Source organism: Abramis brama (assembly GCF_963993115.1).
Source record: "Abramis brama genome assembly, chromosome: 1".
In the NCBI taxonomy this organism is placed as follows: Eukaryota; Metazoa; Chordata; class Actinopteri; order Cypriniformes; family Leuciscidae; genus Abramis; species Abramis brama.
In genome coordinates this window covers 30,418,701-30,438,645 of record NC_139963.1, presented here as the reverse complement: position 1 = coordinate 30,438,645, position 19,945 = coordinate 30,418,701, and the positions used below count along the sequence as shown (strand labels likewise).

Genomic DNA, 19,945 nt, shown 5'->3' with positions numbered 1-19,945 from the left:
AATGACTTAAGTTACCCAAAAGAGAAAGGAAAAACATGGGTCAGTTCATTGCTTGTGGAGTATTTTATTATAGACACAGACATGATGATAGTACAGCTGGTGAAACAGGGAGGTATGCTTGTTCCTCTGCCTGTACCTCCCCTCTCCCATTGTCAGAGCACTCCCTCTTTCCTAAATTCTTTTTCCACTCTTTGAAGCAAACCCCTACCACCACCTCTATGAGCTCCACCCCCTCTGTGATGATGCCCAGCCCCTCCCTCTCTGGCTCTATGTCCACCTCCACGGTGACCGACACTCCCAGAATTATCCCAGTAACTGGGTCCCTTAAAGTTCCTCTCCTGCCAGTGTCCATAATGTCGTCCGGAGCCACGACTACCACGCTTCCATCCTCTACCCACATGCTCCCTTTCTGGGTGTCCATCCTGTAAGAATGTCTGATCCACATCTTTTGAAATACAAACATTTTGTTTGCCCACATCTTGTCCACAGTTAGCTTTTGAAGTAACCTCGTCTTGTGAAATATATTTTTCTTCTTCATTGATCAAAGGCTTCCTGAGCTGTGCTATATTATCACTGAGTTCAAATGCCTGTCCTTGTGCTGTGCTTTCTACCTGTGATGTAGTGTTTGGCGGGTCTGAGTTGACATAATTAATCTTATCAGAAGACTGCGTGACCCTGCCTAACCGTTCCACCCCAGGTGAAGGCATTGCATGACGTCCTGATCCACCTCTTCTGCCTCCTCTTCCTCTATGACCTCTCTTGAAGTCACCTTGTTGCCTTTTCTCATGAGTGCACAGACGTTGTGATTGCCCTATAGTGGGATGACTTTGAGAGGCTTGGGTTGCACCAATGGAATCTGGGGATGAGGAAGGGAGTGACTGACAAGATTCGGCACCAGAGGCACCTGTACCAGGAGAGTCTTGAGCCTGAAGAAAAAAAACACCCTCATTCATTTACTCATTCAGATACTGACATTGAGAACTCAAAGTCCTAAATTGCCACTCCTCTTCAGGGTGAATATATATATAATTTAGTAACTTTGGAATTAAAAATGATATATACATAATTTCTATTATAAATAAGTACATAACATTTACTAAATAATATATAAAAGCATGTATACATTTTTTTTAAAGGGGTGGTATTATGCCCCATTTTACAATTTGTAAAATAAGTCTCTGTTGTCCCCAGAGTGTATATGTGAAGTTTTAGCTCAAAATACCCCACAGATAATTTTTTACAACATGTTAAAATTGTCCCTTTTTGAGGGTCAGTAAAAACGCGTGTGTGTGTGTGTGTGTGTGTGTGTGTGTGTGTGTGTGTTAGCAGCTCCGATTACCTCACGCAGACAAGCACTAAAATGTCAGAAACTGTTCTCCCTTTAATGTTTAAACTGGAGTCGGACAATGATGGAGAGACTCAAGAAGAAGTGACAACATGTAGAAGCAACAGGATGTTTCTGAATGGTTAGTTGATTAATTTATGTTGCTGATGTGGAGTTAACTATCTTCAAGTCTTTGATTAGCATATTCTGTCATGATAATCTATAAAATCGCTTGTGTGGGAACTGTTGTAAGATGCATACAGAGTGACATGCTATTGCATTTTGTGTTACGTACTGTATTGCATGTGGAAAGACGGACTCCCAAATGTGCTCTACTACAACAACTCTCCTCTTCTCAACATGGACTGCGTGTTCCCTAATGATGTCACTAACCCGGGAGGAAGCTTGTGTAGTCCCTACCAGTCGTTTGTTGTAGTCCTTAAAAAACGATTTCTTTAAAAGCAATTATCTTCCTTTGCTTTGAACTTTGAGCGTTGGAACTTTGCAGATGTTGTTTATGCTCAAACAGCAACATTAAGCACTAGCTAAAGTTAGAAAAGTGAAATCATGATCAACAACCCCTTTAATATAATATATTATTTTATTATAAATGATTTTTATTATTATATATTGTTTTATTTTTAATGCAGTTGTGACTCCCAAAACTTTGCATTGTGTATGCGGCCGAACATGTCAAATCGGAATGTTCCATCCAGGATTTACCTCATTAATGTGAATTAGGAACCTATTAGACTCTTCTTCTGGGTCAATAACTCCACCCTTTTCCTTCTGCCGTTCCAGAATCTTCTGGAGCGCTGCCCATTTCGTTCTAAATTCCCCATCGATGACCACATCCTCCTGCTGTGAGTGAAGCAATAATAAACACAATGTTCATGTGTATCCACAGCATGTGACCAGTGAGCATACATTAGGGTGTTGAGCTTTCAAACTAGACATCCTGGCATAGTTAGCAACAACAAGAGGGACTGCACATGGGACAATGATGCACTGTTTAAAAAAATCTACTGCTTGGCACTGAACACAAGAGTGACTTTGTCCACTTGACATTTCTAACAATGATAAACGTCATGCCCAGGCCAGTTTAGCTTGACCCAACTGCTAAAACCGTGTCCACAGAGAATGATACACTGTGCTTGTATGTCTTACCTGAGTGAAAATTGGAGCAGGGGAGGAAAGAAGGGCATCCAAATCGTAGGTCACAGGCTCTCGACACACAGGGCAAACAACAGCCAACTCCTGTTAATTAAAGAAGCTCGTTTATATCAAAAATGCCTTTTGCTTACAGCATACCTCACTGCACATTTATGTTTTGCAGTTAGCTATTATATTCAAAGAAATGTTGAAGCAGATTATATAATAATTACATAATACACAAAATCTTTGACTGGGATGTATTAGAGCAAAATGCTACATATTTACCATTGTATTATGTAGCATTTTGCTCTAAGGCAAAACAGTACAGAAACTATATTAAAGTATCCACCATATTTTTCAGGTAAGAGAGGGCGCGGCCATTTGTAATTTTAATGTGTCTGGCTTCCAGTTATTTTTAGCTGTACAAAACAGCTTGTTATGCTGTTTGATATTGCAAACTGTATGTCTTACCATATTATTTTAATGTAGTGTCTTGATTATAAGCACTCTGGTTTGTAGCGCAAACAGATTTATGGTTTACTGCACTTTGATATATTCTTCTCATTATTTCTCTATAGCGGCTAATAAATCAGAAGTCTTGCACAGTCACAGAAAACACCTTACTTCCATGTTGAAAAACAAGGTGGATACAAGATAAGGAGACTGTAAGTATGCTCTGCTATGATGAACAGCCCCACCTCTTTTTCCGTCTGGTCTCTAGTTTTATCCTCCTCCAGCTCCCTCTCACGGTCCTGCAGCTCCATCTCAGAGTGAGTGATGTAGCGGCCAAGGCAGTGCGAGTGGAAATAATGATAGCAGCTGGTCTTAGTGAACACTTCCCCTTCCTATGGTTAGGACAAAACAGAGGAGGAACAAGTTCAATTTTACAAACAGGCCACACTGCACATTATGTGCATATTTTTATGGTACTCTCACAATTAAAATACCCCACCTTAAAGCCGTACAGACAGATGACACAGTTTCCATGGGGAATATTGCTCTCAGTCAGTATCTCTTTAGCTCTCTGTGAGGATAAAATAGAGAAATCGTTTGAGACAAACACAAGGTAAAAGGAATGTACACTACCATTTGAGGTTGAAGCATTTAAAAAAAATAAAAAAAATGTAAAATGCCATTTATTCCTGTGGTGGCAAAGCTAAATTACTTCAGTCTTCAGTGTCACAAGATCCTTCAGAAATTATTCTAATGTGCTGTTTTGCTGCTCAAGAAACATTTATTATTATTATTATCAATGTTGAAAACAGTTGTGCTGCTTAATATTGTTGTGGAATCAGTGGAAAAAAAAATCAGGATTCTTTGATGAAGTTCAAAAGAACAGCATTTATTTGAAATAGATTTTTGTAACACTAATAATGTCTTGTTACTGTTACTTTTGATCAAATTAATGCATCTGACATGCAGCTGAATAAAAGTGTAAATTCCTTATTTAAAAAAACGTATTGACCCCAAACATTCGAAAGTTAGTGTAGTTATGGACCGAATAAGGAATCTAACCTCTATGAGCTGATACAGTACAGGTGTCCCCATACATGACTCTGCCTCCTTCTGCAAACTGCTCTGTAAACTGACAAAAGAGCAGCATGTGAAAACACTGGAAAGAGTAAGAAGTGAAACAGGACATTCTCAAGTTTAAACCTAATATCTAATTATAATCAATCACCTGAGCAATTTATCATCCGAGAGTCCACGTGGATTGTGAATAGAGATGCAAGGGGATGAATATGGATACTGAAAATGAATAAAAAAATACACCAACAGAAAGTAAGTTGCTATAAAGGAGTGTCAATTAAATACAAAACATGTTAGATCCATTACTTTAGTCAAATATTGTAGCAATTTAACCAACAAACCTGAGAGTTCAGATCCATTGTCAGTGTAAGCCGGACAAACTGAGAGAGACAGTCCTCCGCAGTGGAGGGATAGAGTACCAAACTGACTGTACACCCTCTAATTGAGACACATTTGACATCTTTATTTCGGTTCAGGTTAACTATATTATTATCTCAGGACATTTATGAAAAACTAAAAGAGCAATAAATTATAAAACATTTACCCCTCATCTCTCTGAGTAACACTGAGCTCATCCAAGTAGATGGACTGCAGCACTTCAATTTCAGACAGGACACTGTGGTGAAAAACAGATGTGAACTGCTTTAATGTAACATTAACATGAGTATGACACATCAGATAACCAGAGACGCTGGGTCAAAGGCACACAGTAAAACACTTGGCCATTTGTTTACTTAGATACTGACAATTGCAATGCCATGACTACACCGGTTAAATCCGAACAACTTATCTATGGATTCATAGTTAGTTCTGTATTTTGTAGTTTTCTGTATTAGGCTATCATTAAATTGTTATGTTATCACAAATCACGGAATGTACTTAGTCACCTATGGCAGCTCTCTTGTACCGTTAACAAGTATGCACTGCAAGTCTTCCAGATAAGGAATTTAGTTCATATGTCAATCAGCTCTGGATTTATATAGTAATTAGTAATTAATACACGTTTCTGTCAGTATTTTCCAGCAAAATAATACTCACTCGCTCTCGGCAGCCATGTTGGCGGTGACGTCACCACTCCACGACATCGGTCAGCTGACACAGAGCCGACTGACAAACAGATGTGGGAATTTCTAGGAGGCAGGAGTTTATGATTCAGTTGTTAGATCCCTTTTTCTTGGAACTATTATTTTTCTGTATCTCATGCAATCTTTTACTGGAATTATTTATTAAAAAAAATAAGATATAAAATATAAAAAAATAAAATAAAAAGATTTAGTCCTTGCAACAAAAATACTTTCTCACTAATAAGGTCAAAGTCTTTCAAAATAATAAATATATTTTTCCCTGTCAAACATTTCATGACTAAATATAAAGCTGATATTGATACACGATGCTCAAGTTCACACATACACTATCTATCATTTATTTGGGTCATGTCTCTATACTGAACAACTTTGGGAAAATAAATACTGATACATTTATTAAAGGTAATATCCAGCAAGATATGTCCACAACTTCTATAGACATTATCTTTGGATATTTTGATTCTGACCCTACTAAAAATAATGCTTGCTTTGTTATTAATTTTAATTTCTTTTCTTTGTAAATTTTACATCCATAAATCTAAGTTTACCAACAAGATTTTTTTTAAAATGTTTAAAATGTATCTTAATATGATTACATCTTCGGTTAATAAGCAAGCAAGTAGAACGTCTTCAGTTTGTAAGGACTTTAATTGTAACTGATGTATAGATTAATATCTTACCCCTCAAGTTATTTTTCTCTATCTTTTTTTATTTTTACTAAGTTTTGTTTTTAGTTTTCAGCTCTTTAACTTTTCTCATTTGTATTCTGATGACATTTAACATATTAATACATTTTGTATATTGTAAATAAAATTTTAAAAAGGGAGTTTATGATTCAACAAACATGATTCAGAGGTCAAATAAAATAACTTAAAGAAACGGTGCTCACCATTTATTTAGTAGGTTTAATCCAGGGAAAACACGTGAGTTTTTGTACAAGTTGAACAGAGTTGGATTGAAAGAAGAAAGTGAGCATTCTGTTAAAATCATGTTTTATTGCTTATTTATTATTTGCATACATTAATGACATATACCAGGTCAATTTTAATCCAACACGAAACATCTCTCACAAATAATAGTGGAACACATTAGACAGTTTGTGTATAGTGTCTTTCCTGGACCAGGCTTTTGATACCAGTGTAAAAACATGCCAGTCAATTCCCATTTTGTAAAAAGCACAAACAAATTAAAATAAAAAATGGATTAACGTGTAAACAAACGCTGATGTTCGGCACATAATAGTGATTTTATTCCTCTTGGCTTTATCTAAGCGCAGTGTTAACATAAAAAAAGTCACATTTCTGATCTGTTAAGTTGACGCAAAAGAACAAAGTTGCAAAGGTGTTTGATTTGTCCTTCTTTCCATATCTTCCAAACACCTCTACTCTAACAGCATTTCTTCCCTTTCTTCCTCCTTTCTCTGTCCCTGTGGGAATTAATATGGACAGTGTCCTTTTCTCTCTCTCTCTCTCTTTCTGCTCGACTCTGGCTCTGCTTCTTGGCCCGAAGGACCATGTGGGTGAAAGCCATGAACATCTGCAAACAGAAAAGAATATAAGGCATGCATATTATGCATTTTAATTTAACACATCAAAGTGGACAGAAAGACAAACTGTATTTTCTTAATAAATTGAAAACTTTAAACATATTCTATTCAAGCTAAAATAAAATGTTGATGATTTTTTTCATGAATTTGAGCTTAAATGAACAAACTTAAATATTGAGGATATTTAAAGTCCCCCTGTAGTCAATAACTGCATCCATTAAAACGCATCTTTGATCACCAAAATTACATATTTAAACATTTTTTCCTGTAATTTTTTTAAATTAATGCCTTAAAATAGCTTGACTGTACCTCAACACTCTTCCTTCATTTAGTATACGCGGACTATGAATATGCAAAATTAGCCCCGCCTCCACTCACTCAAAGCAGCTCAGAGATTCACTTGGTCAACTTTACTGTAGTAAACGCTGCACAATGGCAAGTGGAAATACTGGTTTCATTCAGCCATATATGTTTGAACCAGAAACTGATTCAGAAGAAGTGGAAGAGTGAATTATACAGGCTCGTATACAAGTCAATTTATCAGAATGGTAATGCGTTTTATGAATCGCTCTCTACAACGCCGAACACATAACGGCAATTGATATGATTAGCCTTTTGTTTGACTACGTTATCAAACAGCAAATTCTGAGAAACACTGTTGATATTTAAAATCAACCCAAACAAACACACCCCTCCCTTCATTGCTCCGCCTCCAAAATGCACAAACACGCAAAAGTGGACGCGTCTCTTTATCATAGCAGAAGCGAAGTAAGATAAAGCTTGGCGAAAAATAAAGCAAAGATGACAAACAAACGACATGGAAGAACAAAAAAATTTACATACAGTACACACAAGTATATACAAGCAAGAGTTCGTAGTTAGTCACCAGAGGCACACACTCAAATCCATAGCCGCTTTGCCATCGTCGGGCCGAACGGTTCTTAGAATGGTAAGAAAATGTTCCAGTTTTGTTTCTACTTTAAGCTACACTGTGTAGGATTTTCTCCCATCTAGCGGTGAAATTGTTTATGACTACCAACTGAATATTACTTTCTAGCCCCTCCCATTCCGAGGGCGTTTTAACTCCTACGGTGGCCGTATTATTTCAAATCTGCCGGCAGTCGCGAGTAATCTCCCCCTCGCATTCGTCACGGTGCCACGTCAAAACGCGAAAGGCGAAGCTTGAATTTCCAGGTATGTCCCTCTTTGGCTAATGTATTTTCAAGATGGAGGCGCAACATGGCTGCCACCATTCGAGCGACTCACTCGTATGTATTCTAAATGGCAGATTCTACGCTTACGAGAATACTTTATTAGTTGGTAGAAGTAATTACACATTAATGAGCACATATCATTTTGAAAGAACAAAGTGTTTTTTGCTAAGAATCAACTTAAAAAATTACACAGTGTAGCTTTAAGCCTGGCATGGCAAGGCACGATTACAAACCGTTCTCAGCCCAGAATTCCCGTTCCGGCAGAACCCATGAAGTGATGTCTCAACTCAGAATTGATCACTTGTCTGTTGCCTGGCTGCTAGTTTCTCTGTAGCTGGCTAAGTGCACTATTTGAGGGATGTAAACACAAACTAGTGGTGGGAATCACAGAGTACTCATACGATATGATACACAATACATGGCTCACGATACACGATAATCTGCAATACACTACAATTCTGTGATGATCGATATATTGCTAGACAATCCTATAATGCTACATCACGATATCTGTCTAACTATGAAAAGTGCAAGTTCTCTCTTTATTAAAGTCCAAACTGTTAGAAAACAGCACAAAATATTTTTCAGTCTGTAAATTAAATTTAACATTTTAAGTAAATTAAACATTTCATACTTTTTAAAAGCTTAAACTTTTCTTTGTGTGTAAACTGACACATTTCACTGCTTATCGACATGCTTTATATAAACCTCGCAGATTTCAAAATTTACCAACCTCTTTTATTTAAACCTGGGAATATCTCAGTGTTTACCAGCTTCCTGAAAATAAACCTGGGAATACTGTTGTCAAAGGTTCCAACTTGGGTATTTTAAAACGAAACAAGTGTGTTAGCGCTCAACATATATGTCTGTAATTGGTTCCAGTGAGAAACACTTCCAAAACGTTGTAAACAGACTTTGACGCTCTTCACCGAGCGCTTACACAGGTACGCACAGGAGTGTTGGAAAGCAGACGTCTATCAGCGGATCCCTAATATATCCGATGATGGAAGAATCCGCTAATAGACACCTGTTTACAAATGCTCCCTGTGTATCTGTGCAAGCGCTCGGTGAAGAGCGTCAAAGTCTATTTACAACATGTTTGTCCCATTAATGGTATGAAAGCCGAAGTGCGTCCAGACTTTGAACTTATATATGGCTGGGGGATCTATTATTTTACTCACACTGCTATCCACCATCCCCTTAAAAAACTCTTTTTCTTTGGCTAGTTAACTTATGTTCACATGTTCGTGTGTTGAGCGCTACCTCGAGGAGCCATGAAGTAGCTATGCTGGGAGCAGGGCAATCTATTTAGAGCGCCTTATTTTATTAATTAAAAATCGATATTTGGCGCCAGTGTATCGATTCTCGCATCGCATGGAGAAGGACAAAGTCATATTGCCCTATCGATATTTTGTCTCCCCCCCCAACAAAAATAACGTGATATTAACGTGGTCCTATATACATCTCATATCATCTGTAAACTTATTTGTTATCAAGGCAACGACTGCCGCTTTAGTATTACATTCCAAAGAGCGGTCGTTATCAGCCCCACAGTGGAAAATTAATCCATAACCGTACCGGCTAGCCCGGATCAGTACGGAATGGAACAGTTGCGCAATAAGAACAAAGAAAAGCAGAAAAGCGGCTATTGTTACTCATGTATGGAGCAGAATCAACATAACCTCTGCGTCTATTTTCAGGCCTTCCCGCTTAGGACTCTCCAGTGCTGGAAAGCTTTTCTAATGTTACCCTGGGTCCTAAAGCTGATCATAACCCTTCCTTTTGCAGTGATATTCCTCTCTTTTGTAATGTCTCTCAGCCATCTCTCTTTCTACAGTGTTTCTTCAAATCTCCCTCTTGCTCAATCTCTCGCTCTCTCCTCCCCCATCATGCGTGTTTACGCCCCTTGCTGCTGATTGGCTACAAGTGTGTCGTGCTGCTCGGTCCGATCCACTTTTAACAGTGTTTCTCAGAAATCACTTACTGCACCTTTAAATTAACTTCAATTCAAAATTTTGTGAATACAGATCACAGCAAAACAAACCTCACCTCTTCTACGTTGATATTCTCTTTAGCGCTCGTCTCAAACAACCTCACACCAACTGACTCTCCAAAGCGCAGAGCATCTTGGCTGTCCACAAGCCTTTTAGAAGGATCATCATTCTTGTTTCCCACTGTTACGGATCATAGTGAAAAGGAATATTAAAAGTTGGCCTACAACAAATTCGGAATATATAACCAAAACATTTATTTTCATATCACAATACACAACATGGAAGTAAATTAAGTTAATAAAACAAAGTTTTGTGTTTAAACTAACCTAATATTTTGCAGACGTTGTCACAGTTCTGTGAGATTTCGTTTAACCACCTTTTCACGTTGACAAACGATTCAGGGTTTGTAACATCGTAAACAATGATGACACCATGAGTGTTTCTGTAATACCTAGAGGAATACAGCAAACATGTAAGGGGGAGATCGAGAGAGATCATAAGAATGGTCAAACAGATCAAAACTTTACGGTTTGACTAGAGCGAGGCTTACGTCGAGGTGATGGTTCTGAACCTTTCCTGCCCTGCGGTGTCCCAGATCTGGAGTTTAACTCTTTCTCCGTCAATCTCTACTGTGCGGATCTTGAAGTCAACCCCAATAGTGGTTATGTAACTTCCTGTGAGGAGCACAAGAGCATGATTTTATAACATTTCAACTCCTTAATCACATGTCAAGCAAGCATATACTCTCACTTTGTCTTGGACATGAGAACACAATGAATCAGATCATATATTTACAGACCCTTTGGCTCATTTTCTGTCTCTGTCACAGACACACATTCTGTGCCAAGCAGACTCACCAGAGAACGAGTTGTCTGCGAATCGTAGGAGCAAACTGCTTTTCCCTACATCTGCAACAGAGTCAGAGTAGCATTTGTTAAATGTTCATCTGTAATACCTCAGTGCATGTATATTTTGAATTAAACATGACAGTATTTTCTATAATAAAACAAGATTATAGTAATAAATAGATATTTATATTAACGGTTTAAAAAATTAATATATGAGAATAAAATGGCAATAAAATGTCCCCACAATCAATAAAAATACGTGCAATGGCATAGCGTGAATACAACAACACTAACAAAAATGTCTCAAATCGCCCATCTGCACCATACAACTTAACCCTGCTTAAGATGTCCCTTTGTGACAAAGCTCACAATATTAATGGGTCAACTGGCATTCATGAGCCTATTCATATCTTTACGGAGACAAATGCTACACAGTTACAGCGTGTCAGTGGCCACGACAGACTAGATGAGGGGAAAAAATTACAAACATGATGAACTCTTGACTTGAGAATGCATTACTGAGTAAATAATCAAGATTACACATTTGCAAACAAAGAGTTCTTTGAAAGAGGATGCATAAACAGGTTTGTTAAAGTCAGCATTAACAGAAAATTCACTAATTTTTTTATTATTACCTTGTAATGTTTAATTAAAATGTGATAACTAGATCTTTGGGTGAAACGAATACATCTCTCTGGGGATGTATGCCAGACTATGCCACTTTTTGTGAAGACCCCCCCTTAAAATCCCATACACAATTGATGAACTGAACCAAATCCCTGCCTTAATTTATTTTATTTGTTCATCTGATACACTCAGATGTACGTCACAATACGGAAGAAAATATCTGTTGTTACTTCCATTTCACTGCAACATTTAAAAAAAGAAGAAGCAAAAAGCATAAAGATTATAATCCTGTATTTTGTTCATAAATGGGGATATTAAATTAAATGCCTGGAGAAAGATTTATAGTAAATTCACATAAGCCAGTTATGCATCCATGATGCATAACTTATTTATGTGCATTTAATATGAAAGCAAAGGACAACTACTCAAGCGATGTAGCTAAAACTTTCACAGATCATTTCGTCACAGAACGCATACCACACAAGTGCATAGTATGCATACTCATGAACTGTTCAAATGACTAAATTCATGTAGGGATGAGGACTGATGTTACTCACTTAGTTTCATTTCAGCTTAAACTGTGAAATTGCAGAACAACATTCCAGTAAATGCGCAATGCTACAGAAATAGTTGGGCTTAAACCTTTTTTTTTTTTGTGGCAAATATTAGTAATTCTCTCTGTCTGATTGGGTTCTCCATTAAAGAGCCAGATAGAAAAGCTGGAACAGAAACATAATTTAATAGCAAGTGTATAAAAACACAAAAGTACTGACTGGAGTCACCAATGATGAGCAGCTTGAAGAGGTGATGGTAGTCTTTTCCCGCCATTCTTCTGTTCAAAATGTGTCCTCATGAAACAAGTTTAACAGCTTTCAACACCTTTATATCACTTTTCCTGTGTCTTAAAATGCCAGGAGGTTTAGAGTTTTGGGTGAAATACTGCAAGCATCATGTGATCGTCTTTCCAGTTTTCCTCAGAATTCAGGTGTGAAATGATGCATCAGTTTGATTTCAGTGCATTCCCATTTATGAATTAGTGATTCTGCATTGTCCGTGCAATATTCTTAGTTCATTTTAAAACACTTTAAATTTCAAGTAATATTTCCATTGCTTAGAATCTAGGTGAAAAGTACTTTTCGTCGCCTCGCCTTCAAGTGCAAACACATTACCACATTGTTGTGGTTAAGTATCAAATGACTCAGGTTACAAAGTAAGCAGTTCTTTAATCGCTGATGGTGCTCGTAATGCCGAGTTGGTCAGGGACCAAATTACCCAGAAAAAAAAGGGGGATTTGTTTGAGATCCAAGTTGTTTTGTTTCCAAATCTTGATTTCACAGATATGTAGATGGCATCTCAGTCACAACAATTCCATTCCGCCTGTTTAGCCGATGCATGCAGGGGCTGGTAGCTTCCCTCGCTTTCAAAGATCACTGTTACTCAAAGACACTGTAGGAATGCAGGTTCAAACCGGAAGTGAGATAAGTCCTAGTCGGTCCCCTTCAAGCCCTAATCCTAGAAAAAAGGAAGAAAGAGACAGGTATTACTTACGGATCTTGTTCAGATTATTTAGACATGCACCCCCTTTTGCCCAGAACAGCAGCTGTGGCACTAAATTTAGCTTCTTCCACTCTGACAGGCAAATGACACCCTCAAAACCACATGCACCAGCTTTACGCTAGGGTTTATGGATGGAAATCAGGATACATGTACACACACATCTTTCCCCTTACAACTGAAAACAAAACAGTGGACATAACGATTAAAAGCCCACATAAAACTTACTGCTGAGTCAAGACAAAGCTAGAGACTCAGTAAACTGCCCAAATGTTCCATGAAAACAGGAAGGGACGTGTTTTTCCTGAGCTGCCGTTGCGAGGAGGGCACAGGCTTCTCATTACACAGTTTTTGTCTAAAATGAAGGCAGTATGATAAACAGTAATGTCCTTCAGGCAAATGTGATCATTTTAACACGGAAAATGTGGAAGAGAAGTGAAACTGACACACCTAAGCCTAGGTCCGCTTATCAGACAAAAAGAGAAAATAATTTTGGTGCCAGTGCCAACAAATTAAAAGTGAAACTATTCGGTGTACTCTAATACTAACGTTACAACTGGAATAAACAGTAAAATCACGGGAAAAATCACAAGAAGGAGAATCATTTGTAGATTTAGAGGCAGATTCACTTTATTCTGTTCGTTTCTATACGGTAATCATAAACTGAGTGTCCTTTAGATAAGCGACCTTGCGTCTGTATTACATGAAAATCTCGCGCAGTAATCCTCAGAAACTCAGAATCACGGATCGATTAAAATATGCCGTCATACCAAACCTCAAGTTGAACTCTCGCCTTAATCTGCTTCTTAAATTCCGTCTCCGTTAACCACTCGGTCAAACTTGGGTACATTACTCAATCAGCAACTCGTGTAATTTACTCAGTTGTTTTGAAATGCAGCTAGGCTAGCTACTTAACTAGCCGCAGATGCTCTAAGATAATAAGATCAAACTGAAAGCTAAAGAAAAGCTCACCGAATACACTTTACCCCACATATTCCAAGCACGCTGGGGAAAACTCGGAAGACTTGGCACAAGTTCCTGCTAGGGCGGTCGGTTAGTGTCGGGTTAGTCCTGCAGGCAGCACCGGGATCCGGGGATCCAGTGTTAAGGGAAGTTCGGACAGTGTCCCAGCGGCCGCAGAGATCAGATCCGCCCATCTGAGGGCGCCGCACCTGAATGTTGAGTCACTCTCATCCTCATCATGTGCCCGAGTTTCTCGGTCTCCTCCTCCTTCTCCTCATGCCACTCCTGTTGCTGCTGCTGAGATTGCCATATCGCTATTCTGTTGCAACAAACAAACTGATGACATTCCAGCCGCACATTTTAACTGAGTCAAAACCAAGCTTGCCAACAGAAACAAAATTTTGGCCATTTTTTTGGCCATTATACGTCTGACTATTCTCATGTAAAACGCTGTCTGGGTAGGCAGGCCTGGGATATGACGTAAAGGACCATCAAATGTTTAAAAGTGCACTCAGCAAGTTTTCGCCATTATAAAAGTTTTACAAAGTAATGAATAGTTATTTTGAGAAATATGTTTAAAATGATTTGCACATACATGAAATTAAAACTCCAGCTGTGGCCTAATAAAAGCGTTTTATTTTGCACGGAGCGGGTCGCCTCATGGGGGCTGCCGTTTTGAACACGTAACCAGCAGCTGAATCAGAAAAGAAACAGAAAAAACTAAGCTAACAGAACTGTGAAAAGTGAGTATGGTTTCAAAAATAATATAATAAATAAATGTTATTTACCAATTAACGTATATTAACTAAATCAAATTAATATTTGGTGTGACCACCCTTTGCATTTAAACAGCTTTACACTTGCTCATAGGTTTTCAGGTAGCTTTGTAGGCAGGTTTCTTCAAGCATCTCGGAGATGTTTCTGCAGTTCTTCTGGATTTTTAGTTTGTTTCATTTTTTTCTGTTTCTTCATGTAATCACAGACAGACTCGATGATGGTGAGATCAGATCTCCATGTGGAGCACCTGCTGCTGTCAGACTCCTTGTGCATACAAAAATCTCACTGGATTATTACAATTAATGGCAAAAGGAATGTTTGGAAATGTAAACTGATATTTCCTACTTGCACACAAGCAAAATATATAACTGGCTTAAAACCATAATGTGCCTAAGACTTTTGCAGAGTACTGTACATGTGTTGTACTATACTTTATATATTTTACTATATTAGTGTTGTACAAAAAAAAACAGGGTTACACTTTAGAATAAGGTCTCATTTGGTAACATTAGTTAATGTATCTAACACGAACTAACAATGATCAATACATTTGTTACGGTATTTATTCATCTTTGTTAATGTTAGTTAATAAAAATCCAGCTGTTAATTGTTTGTTAATGTTAGTTCACAGTGCATTAACTAATGTTAAATAAAACAACATTTGATTTTAATAATGTATTAGTAAATGATGAAATTAACATTAACTCAGATTAATAAATGCTGGAGAAAAATATTAATTATTCAACAGTGAAAGTAAAACACATTTTCAAAAACAGTGAACAATAACCAAAATAGTTTATTATAAAACAAATCAATGTTTAGTTGCATTCAAGTAAACCATACATCAAGAATTTTTCACAAAATTCAATTCAAACTCAAAGAAGTGTTGGTGATCAGAATGACAGAGAAAAGGCTCTGTAACTGAAGTTGGTGAACACATCAATTTGGTGACTGCTGCCCCCTACTGTCATAACCTGAAAGATGAATATTGGGTAAAGGTTACAATCATTCCATTCACACACATAGCCAGTAAAGAAAAAAAAAATATAGGTATTGCTGCAATTTGTTGCACCTGTTAAAATGGATACATCTGACAATGTGAATAACAGGTACACCTACCCTATGTTCAGTGTTTTTGAGATTGAGAGCCAGTGTGTTGAGTGATGAAGGAGAGCAGGGAATCTGAGCTTTCACTGTACCTCCATGTAAACAGTGGGAGACATTTGGACCCTCACCTACTGACATGATCTAAACACAACCACAACATAATATATACATTTTTTTTAAGTATAATTTTGATGATATATATATATATATATATATATAAAATTATGTTTTTTTTTCCCTCACCAGGTCCTGGTAAAAGACAGCTTCTCTTTGACATCCAGGCAAAGGGAAGACAGAGGTGGGGGACATGGATCGGAGATGCCATAAAGAGAGCGATGGGCCTCCACCACAGAGCTGAGCAGAAATAGATAACATTTCATAACAATAGGGGCATTATGCCATTCCATCTTAACATATATTGAGGGGCATTCCAGGAGAGCAGTACACCATGTAGATAATAACTGAGATATTTAAAAACAAGCATGTCTATACATATATACTGGACATGAGATAAACAAGAAAAGATAACCTGAGACAATAGTTTAACTGTCCCTGCCAACCAATCACAAGTCCATCTTACCATCCAATCAGAGTCTGTAGCAAGACAGCTAATCCACTTCCCAAACTGGGGGCGTGCGCATTCCTGACCCACCATTCCAGAACAAACGTGAGAGATAGTGGGATTTCAGTGCTGTATTTTTTTCTTTTATGAGTCATGAATGCATTGTTTCAGCATATTCGTTTATTCTTTATAACTAGGAGTGTCTTACCTCATATTTGAAAACTTCAATACAGTGAACTGGCCGGTTTGTCCGTGAGTCTGGGGGAGGAAGTTTATACTCTTATTACACAATGTTTTTCTCTATTCCAGCTTTCATTTTCTCCAAAGAAGAGTAAGGGATATAGAAACAGTGCTGAGTCATTCACTAACCCCATATCCTCACAGCACCATCCTCTCCACCAGAGAGTATCTCCCCTTCCCTTTCTTTAAAGCACAGGCAGTGGATGTAGTCAGTGTGGCCCTTCAGTACAGACTGCAGAACAAACAACACAAAGGGAAGGAAAATGAATGGCATCCAACTGTGTAATATATTTATTTAAAAAGCTGAACATGCAACCCACTAAGGGGGCCCTCAGTAAACTTCCAAGGAGGCCGAAAAACATCTTAAAATTGTTTAAAATAAATGATTGAACATTAAAATGTTTTTTTTTTTCCAAAACAAATTCAGTACGGCGAACAACCTTCGCACAAAATAGTGACAATTTTGGTGTGGCAACTGTCCCCTCAAAAAAAACAAAGACACTGTTAGTGGACCTAAAATGTTTGTATTATGACTTTATGTTTGTTTGTTTTTTCCCCTGACTCTTCCTCTTCCATCCTTCAAAATTAATAAACAAAACAAAAAAAAAATTTGTCAGCAGTAACAACTTATGATTTTGGAGAACTTGTCGGTAACACTTTATTTTACAGTGTCCTTGTTACATGTACTTACCATAGTAATAACAGTAAATTATTCATAATTACATGCAACTAACCCTCAACCAAATCCTAATCCTAGCCTAATCCTTTGGTAAGTACATGTTGTTAATTAATTTTACTCAGTTCTTAAATATATAATTACATTGTAACAATGACACCTTAAAATAAAGTGTAAAGTGTAACCAACTTGTCATATCAGTCAAACAGTTTTGTTAGATATTTATTTCATTTTTTTCCTTAAGAAATTTGTTAAAGTTGTTTGACAACAAGCACTCATCATTACTTCAAATATGGTCCCTGGAGTCTAACTGACCTTAAAGACGCCTGTCTCCATGTCCATGATGTGAATGTTATTGTCGCCGCCTCCAACTGTCAAGCTGTTGTCCTGCAGAAAAATAACAGGCATCAAATTGCCAAACTGTGCATAGACATACACAAATATATAATGAACTTGTAGTAATGTGGTAACATAAATGAATGTTTTGTCAAACACACATCAACTACCATTTAAACTACAATATATGATTACATAAAAAAGCATGTATTAGGGATAAACAAAACAAATAGTTCAAGTACAAACCTTCGGGTTAATGATCATTGCATTGATCTCTGGAATTTCAAGACTAGTCCTGTACAGAATGAGACATTGAATAAACATTTGAGGTGACGTTCACACAATAATGAAAGTCATAAAACAAAGTTAGCAGGCGCTGTCTTGAGTGTATGAATTATACAATTTGTTAACATTAGTTAACTACATTAGTTAACATGAACTTACAATGAAAAATACTTTAAAGCATTTAATAATCTTAGTTCAAGTTAATTTCAACATTTACTAATACATTATTAAAATCAAAAGTTGTATCTGTTCATGTTATTTAATGGACCTGAGCTAACATGAGCTAACAATGAACAATTGATTTTTTTTATTTATTAACTAACACTAACAAAAATGTATAAATATTGTAACAAATGTATTGCTCATTGTTAGTTAATATTTATTAACTGTATTAACTATTGTTAACTAACTGGACCTTATTGTAAAAGTGTTACCAGTATATGCAAATCAGAAAGGTAATTGACAGTCTCTCACTCATAATTGGGTTTCCTTGTCCATGCGGCTTTGGTGCTCTGTGGAGACATAAATAAAAGATGCGCTGAGGTATTTTCTGCAAATATGACTGTTTTTACAGTGTCCGTATCCGTATGCACAAAGCAAAACTATGAAAAGGAATAAGCATTTTTTTTCAACCCAATAAAAGTCCATTAACATTTACTGACTCTTACTTTTTTGATGAGCTCTGCCCAACTCCAGGCACTGATCTCTCCATTCCCAGCACTCAGGAGATGAGTGTCCGTGGAGAGTAGAGAGAACACCGGACCGTCATGAGCTGAAACAATTAAAAACCCTTTCACTTGTCAATGTTGCAATATTGGATAAAGGATTGAATATTCCCTGAACCATATAGGCCACTCTAAGTAATGGGTGAGATTTAGATAACCTAGGATACATGTAGTAAAGGTAAAAAATTATCTGTTATAAATTAAGTCTAACCAGTGAAGTTTAGGATGGGCTTCTGACTCCCCTCTGATGCATCTGGACTCAGTGCAGCAGAAAGACTGTAAGAACAAAACTAGTAACTAAAAGAACACTTCAATAAGCGTTCAACATCAACCCTCTCAACATATAACGTACATCAAGAAACATTAGGGGACCTATTGACTAACGCCACTTAAACTGCTATCATAACTGCATGTTTAACCTGTTCTCTCACCTGAACACTGCGATCTCTCCATAGTTATTCCCCGCTGCAAGGAAACGACCACAGGGAGAGAAACTCTGCGAGAACACGGACATATGCAAGAGCTGGAGAGAGATTTAAACATGTGTCACGAACACTGTTGACAATGTCTTATGAACGTATAGATGCATAAATGTAATTGTCTGCATATAAAACTGTGTATGATACATTTGTGAAAACTGATGAGCATGAATGTATTACGCTGAAGGCTGAAAGATGTTTCCTATAACGTTAGTTTGAGTGATTTAATCATCAGCGCTTGCTTCTTATTCAATAAATTGTTGAGCTCAATAAATTGAATAAGATCCTGATCGTATCACTTACCTCAACTGGACCCATCTTCCGGGAGTTCATTAAAGTAACTTGAAAATCCTCGTTTAATTTTCAATACAAAGCCTTTTCGTGTTGCTGCTCGTTCAAAGAGCGTCGCGTAAATATGACGCAATTTACAACCTCCACAGACAGACCAGCTACAACTTGCCACTTAACCCATTTAATCCCAAATTTTTCCCAGAGATGAAATTTATGAGTTTGTGTGGTATTTGCAAGTATATTAAACAATCAATGTCAATAATGTAAAAAAATATTTGAAAAGTCCATGAAAATAAGAGTTTTATCTCTGGTCACAATTGTGACCGGTGGTAGAACACAGGGAGTCTAAGTCTATGGGGTATATAATAAATTAAAAATCTCCAGAAATTAGTTTGAAGACAGAATTAAATTGTTGAAGTGATTTATTCGATTAACAAATAGTTAAACATTGTCTGGCCCAGTTTAAAAAATGACAAAATAGCAATCCTATGCAGCAACATGGCACAAATATTTTAATTAAATTATGATGAAATAATAAATTATAGGAAATTGCTTAGAATGCAATCATTATAAATGATGCAAAATACTTAAAATTACAAAATGAAAAGAAAAAAAACGTACAGAAAT

General features: G+C 37.1%; 3 protein-coding genes across 5 annotated transcripts; all 3 read right to left on the bottom strand.

The window, feature by feature from the left end:
• Positions 1 to 48: 48 nt before the first annotated feature.
• rnf25 (ring finger protein 25) lies at positions 49 to 5,117 on the bottom strand. The gene is made up of 10 exons (XM_084133561.1): positions 5,048 to 5,117; positions 4,554 to 4,625; positions 4,351 to 4,447; positions 4,161 to 4,228; positions 3,995 to 4,064; positions 3,432 to 3,503; positions 3,178 to 3,324; positions 2,492 to 2,581; positions 2,048 to 2,185; positions 49 to 926 (listed from the first exon to the last, which is right to left on the bottom strand). Exons 1-10 carry the CDS (start codon positions 5,092 to 5,094, stop codon positions 153 to 155), a joined length of 1,575 nt encoding a protein of 524 aa, XP_083989687.1. The 5' UTR covers positions 5,095 to 5,117; the 3' UTR covers positions 49 to 152.
• A 952-nt stretch (positions 5,118 to 6,069) lies between these two features.
• LOC311098063 (ras-related protein Rab-35) lies at positions 6,070 to 14,296 on the bottom strand. Of its 3 annotated transcripts, none has more exons than XM_084138128.1 (7): positions 13,850 to 14,296; positions 12,097 to 12,835; positions 10,706 to 10,756; positions 10,399 to 10,522; positions 10,175 to 10,299; positions 9,904 to 10,028; positions 6,070 to 6,630 (listed from the first exon to the last, which is right to left on the bottom strand). In XM_084138128.1, the coding sequence occupies exons 2-7, from the start codon at positions 12,149 to 12,151 to the stop codon at positions 6,481 to 6,483; spliced, it is 630 nt and encodes a 209-aa protein (XP_083994254.1). In that variant the 5' UTR covers positions 12,152 to 12,835; positions 13,850 to 14,296; the 3' UTR covers positions 6,070 to 6,480. The 3 variants fall into 3 exon arrangements, with proteins under 3 accessions (XP_083994254.1, XP_083994255.1, XP_083994256.1); XM_084138129.1 differs by having other exon boundaries at positions 13,648 to 13,856; XM_084138130.1 differs by lacking the exon at positions 13,850 to 14,296 and adding an exon at positions 13,106 to 13,260.
• A 1,099-nt stretch (positions 14,297 to 15,395) lies between these two features.
• thoc6 (THO complex 6) lies at positions 15,396 to 19,467 on the bottom strand. The gene is made up of 13 exons (XM_084136249.1): positions 19,331 to 19,467; positions 18,980 to 19,071; positions 18,760 to 18,824; positions 18,492 to 18,595; positions 18,298 to 18,335; positions 17,785 to 17,833; positions 17,518 to 17,589; positions 16,656 to 16,758; positions 16,495 to 16,544; positions 16,305 to 16,367; positions 15,968 to 16,078; positions 15,737 to 15,865; positions 15,396 to 15,591 (listed from the first exon to the last, which is right to left on the bottom strand). The coding sequence occupies exons 1-13, from the start codon at positions 19,358 to 19,360 to the stop codon at positions 15,511 to 15,513; spliced, it is 987 nt and encodes a 328-aa protein (XP_083992375.1). The 5' UTR covers positions 19,361 to 19,467; the 3' UTR covers positions 15,396 to 15,510.
• Positions 19,468 to 19,945: the final 478 nt, after the last annotated feature.

Coding starts and splice junctions, on each gene's coding strand:
- rnf25 (XM_084133561.1), bottom strand. CDS start 5,094: ATGTCGTGGAGTGGTGACGTCACCGCCAACATGGCTGCCGAGAGCGA. Junction 4,448..4,553: donor GTTACTCAGAGAGATGAGGG/GTAAATGTTTTA, acceptor TGTCTCAATTAG/AGGGTGTACAGTCAGTTTGG. Junction 3,504..3,994: donor TACTGTATCAGCTCATAGAG/GTTAGATTCCTT, acceptor TTATCCTCACAG/AGAGCTAAAGAGATACTGAC.
- LOC311098063 (XM_084138128.1), bottom strand. CDS start 12,151: ATGGCGGGAAAAGACTACCATCACCTCTTCAAGCTGCTCATCATTGGT. Junction 10,300..10,398: donor TTCAGAACCATCACCTCGAC/GTAAGCCTCGCT, acceptor GTATTCCTCTAG/GTATTACAGAAACACTCATG. Junction 6,631..9,903: donor AGAATATCAACGTAGAAGAG/GTGAGGTTTGTT, acceptor TTCTGTTTGCAG/ATGTTCATGGCTTTCACCCA.
- thoc6 (XM_084136249.1), bottom strand. CDS start 19,360: ATGAACTCCCGGAAGATGGGTCCAGTTGAG. Junction 19,072..19,330: donor GGAAGATGGGTCCAGTTGAG/GTAAGTGATACG, acceptor ATCTCTCTCCAG/CTCTTGCATATGTCCGTGTT. Junction 16,368..16,494: donor TTGAAGTTTTCAAATATGAG/GTAAGACACTCC, acceptor ATGGTGGGTCAG/GAATGCGCACGCCCCCAGTT.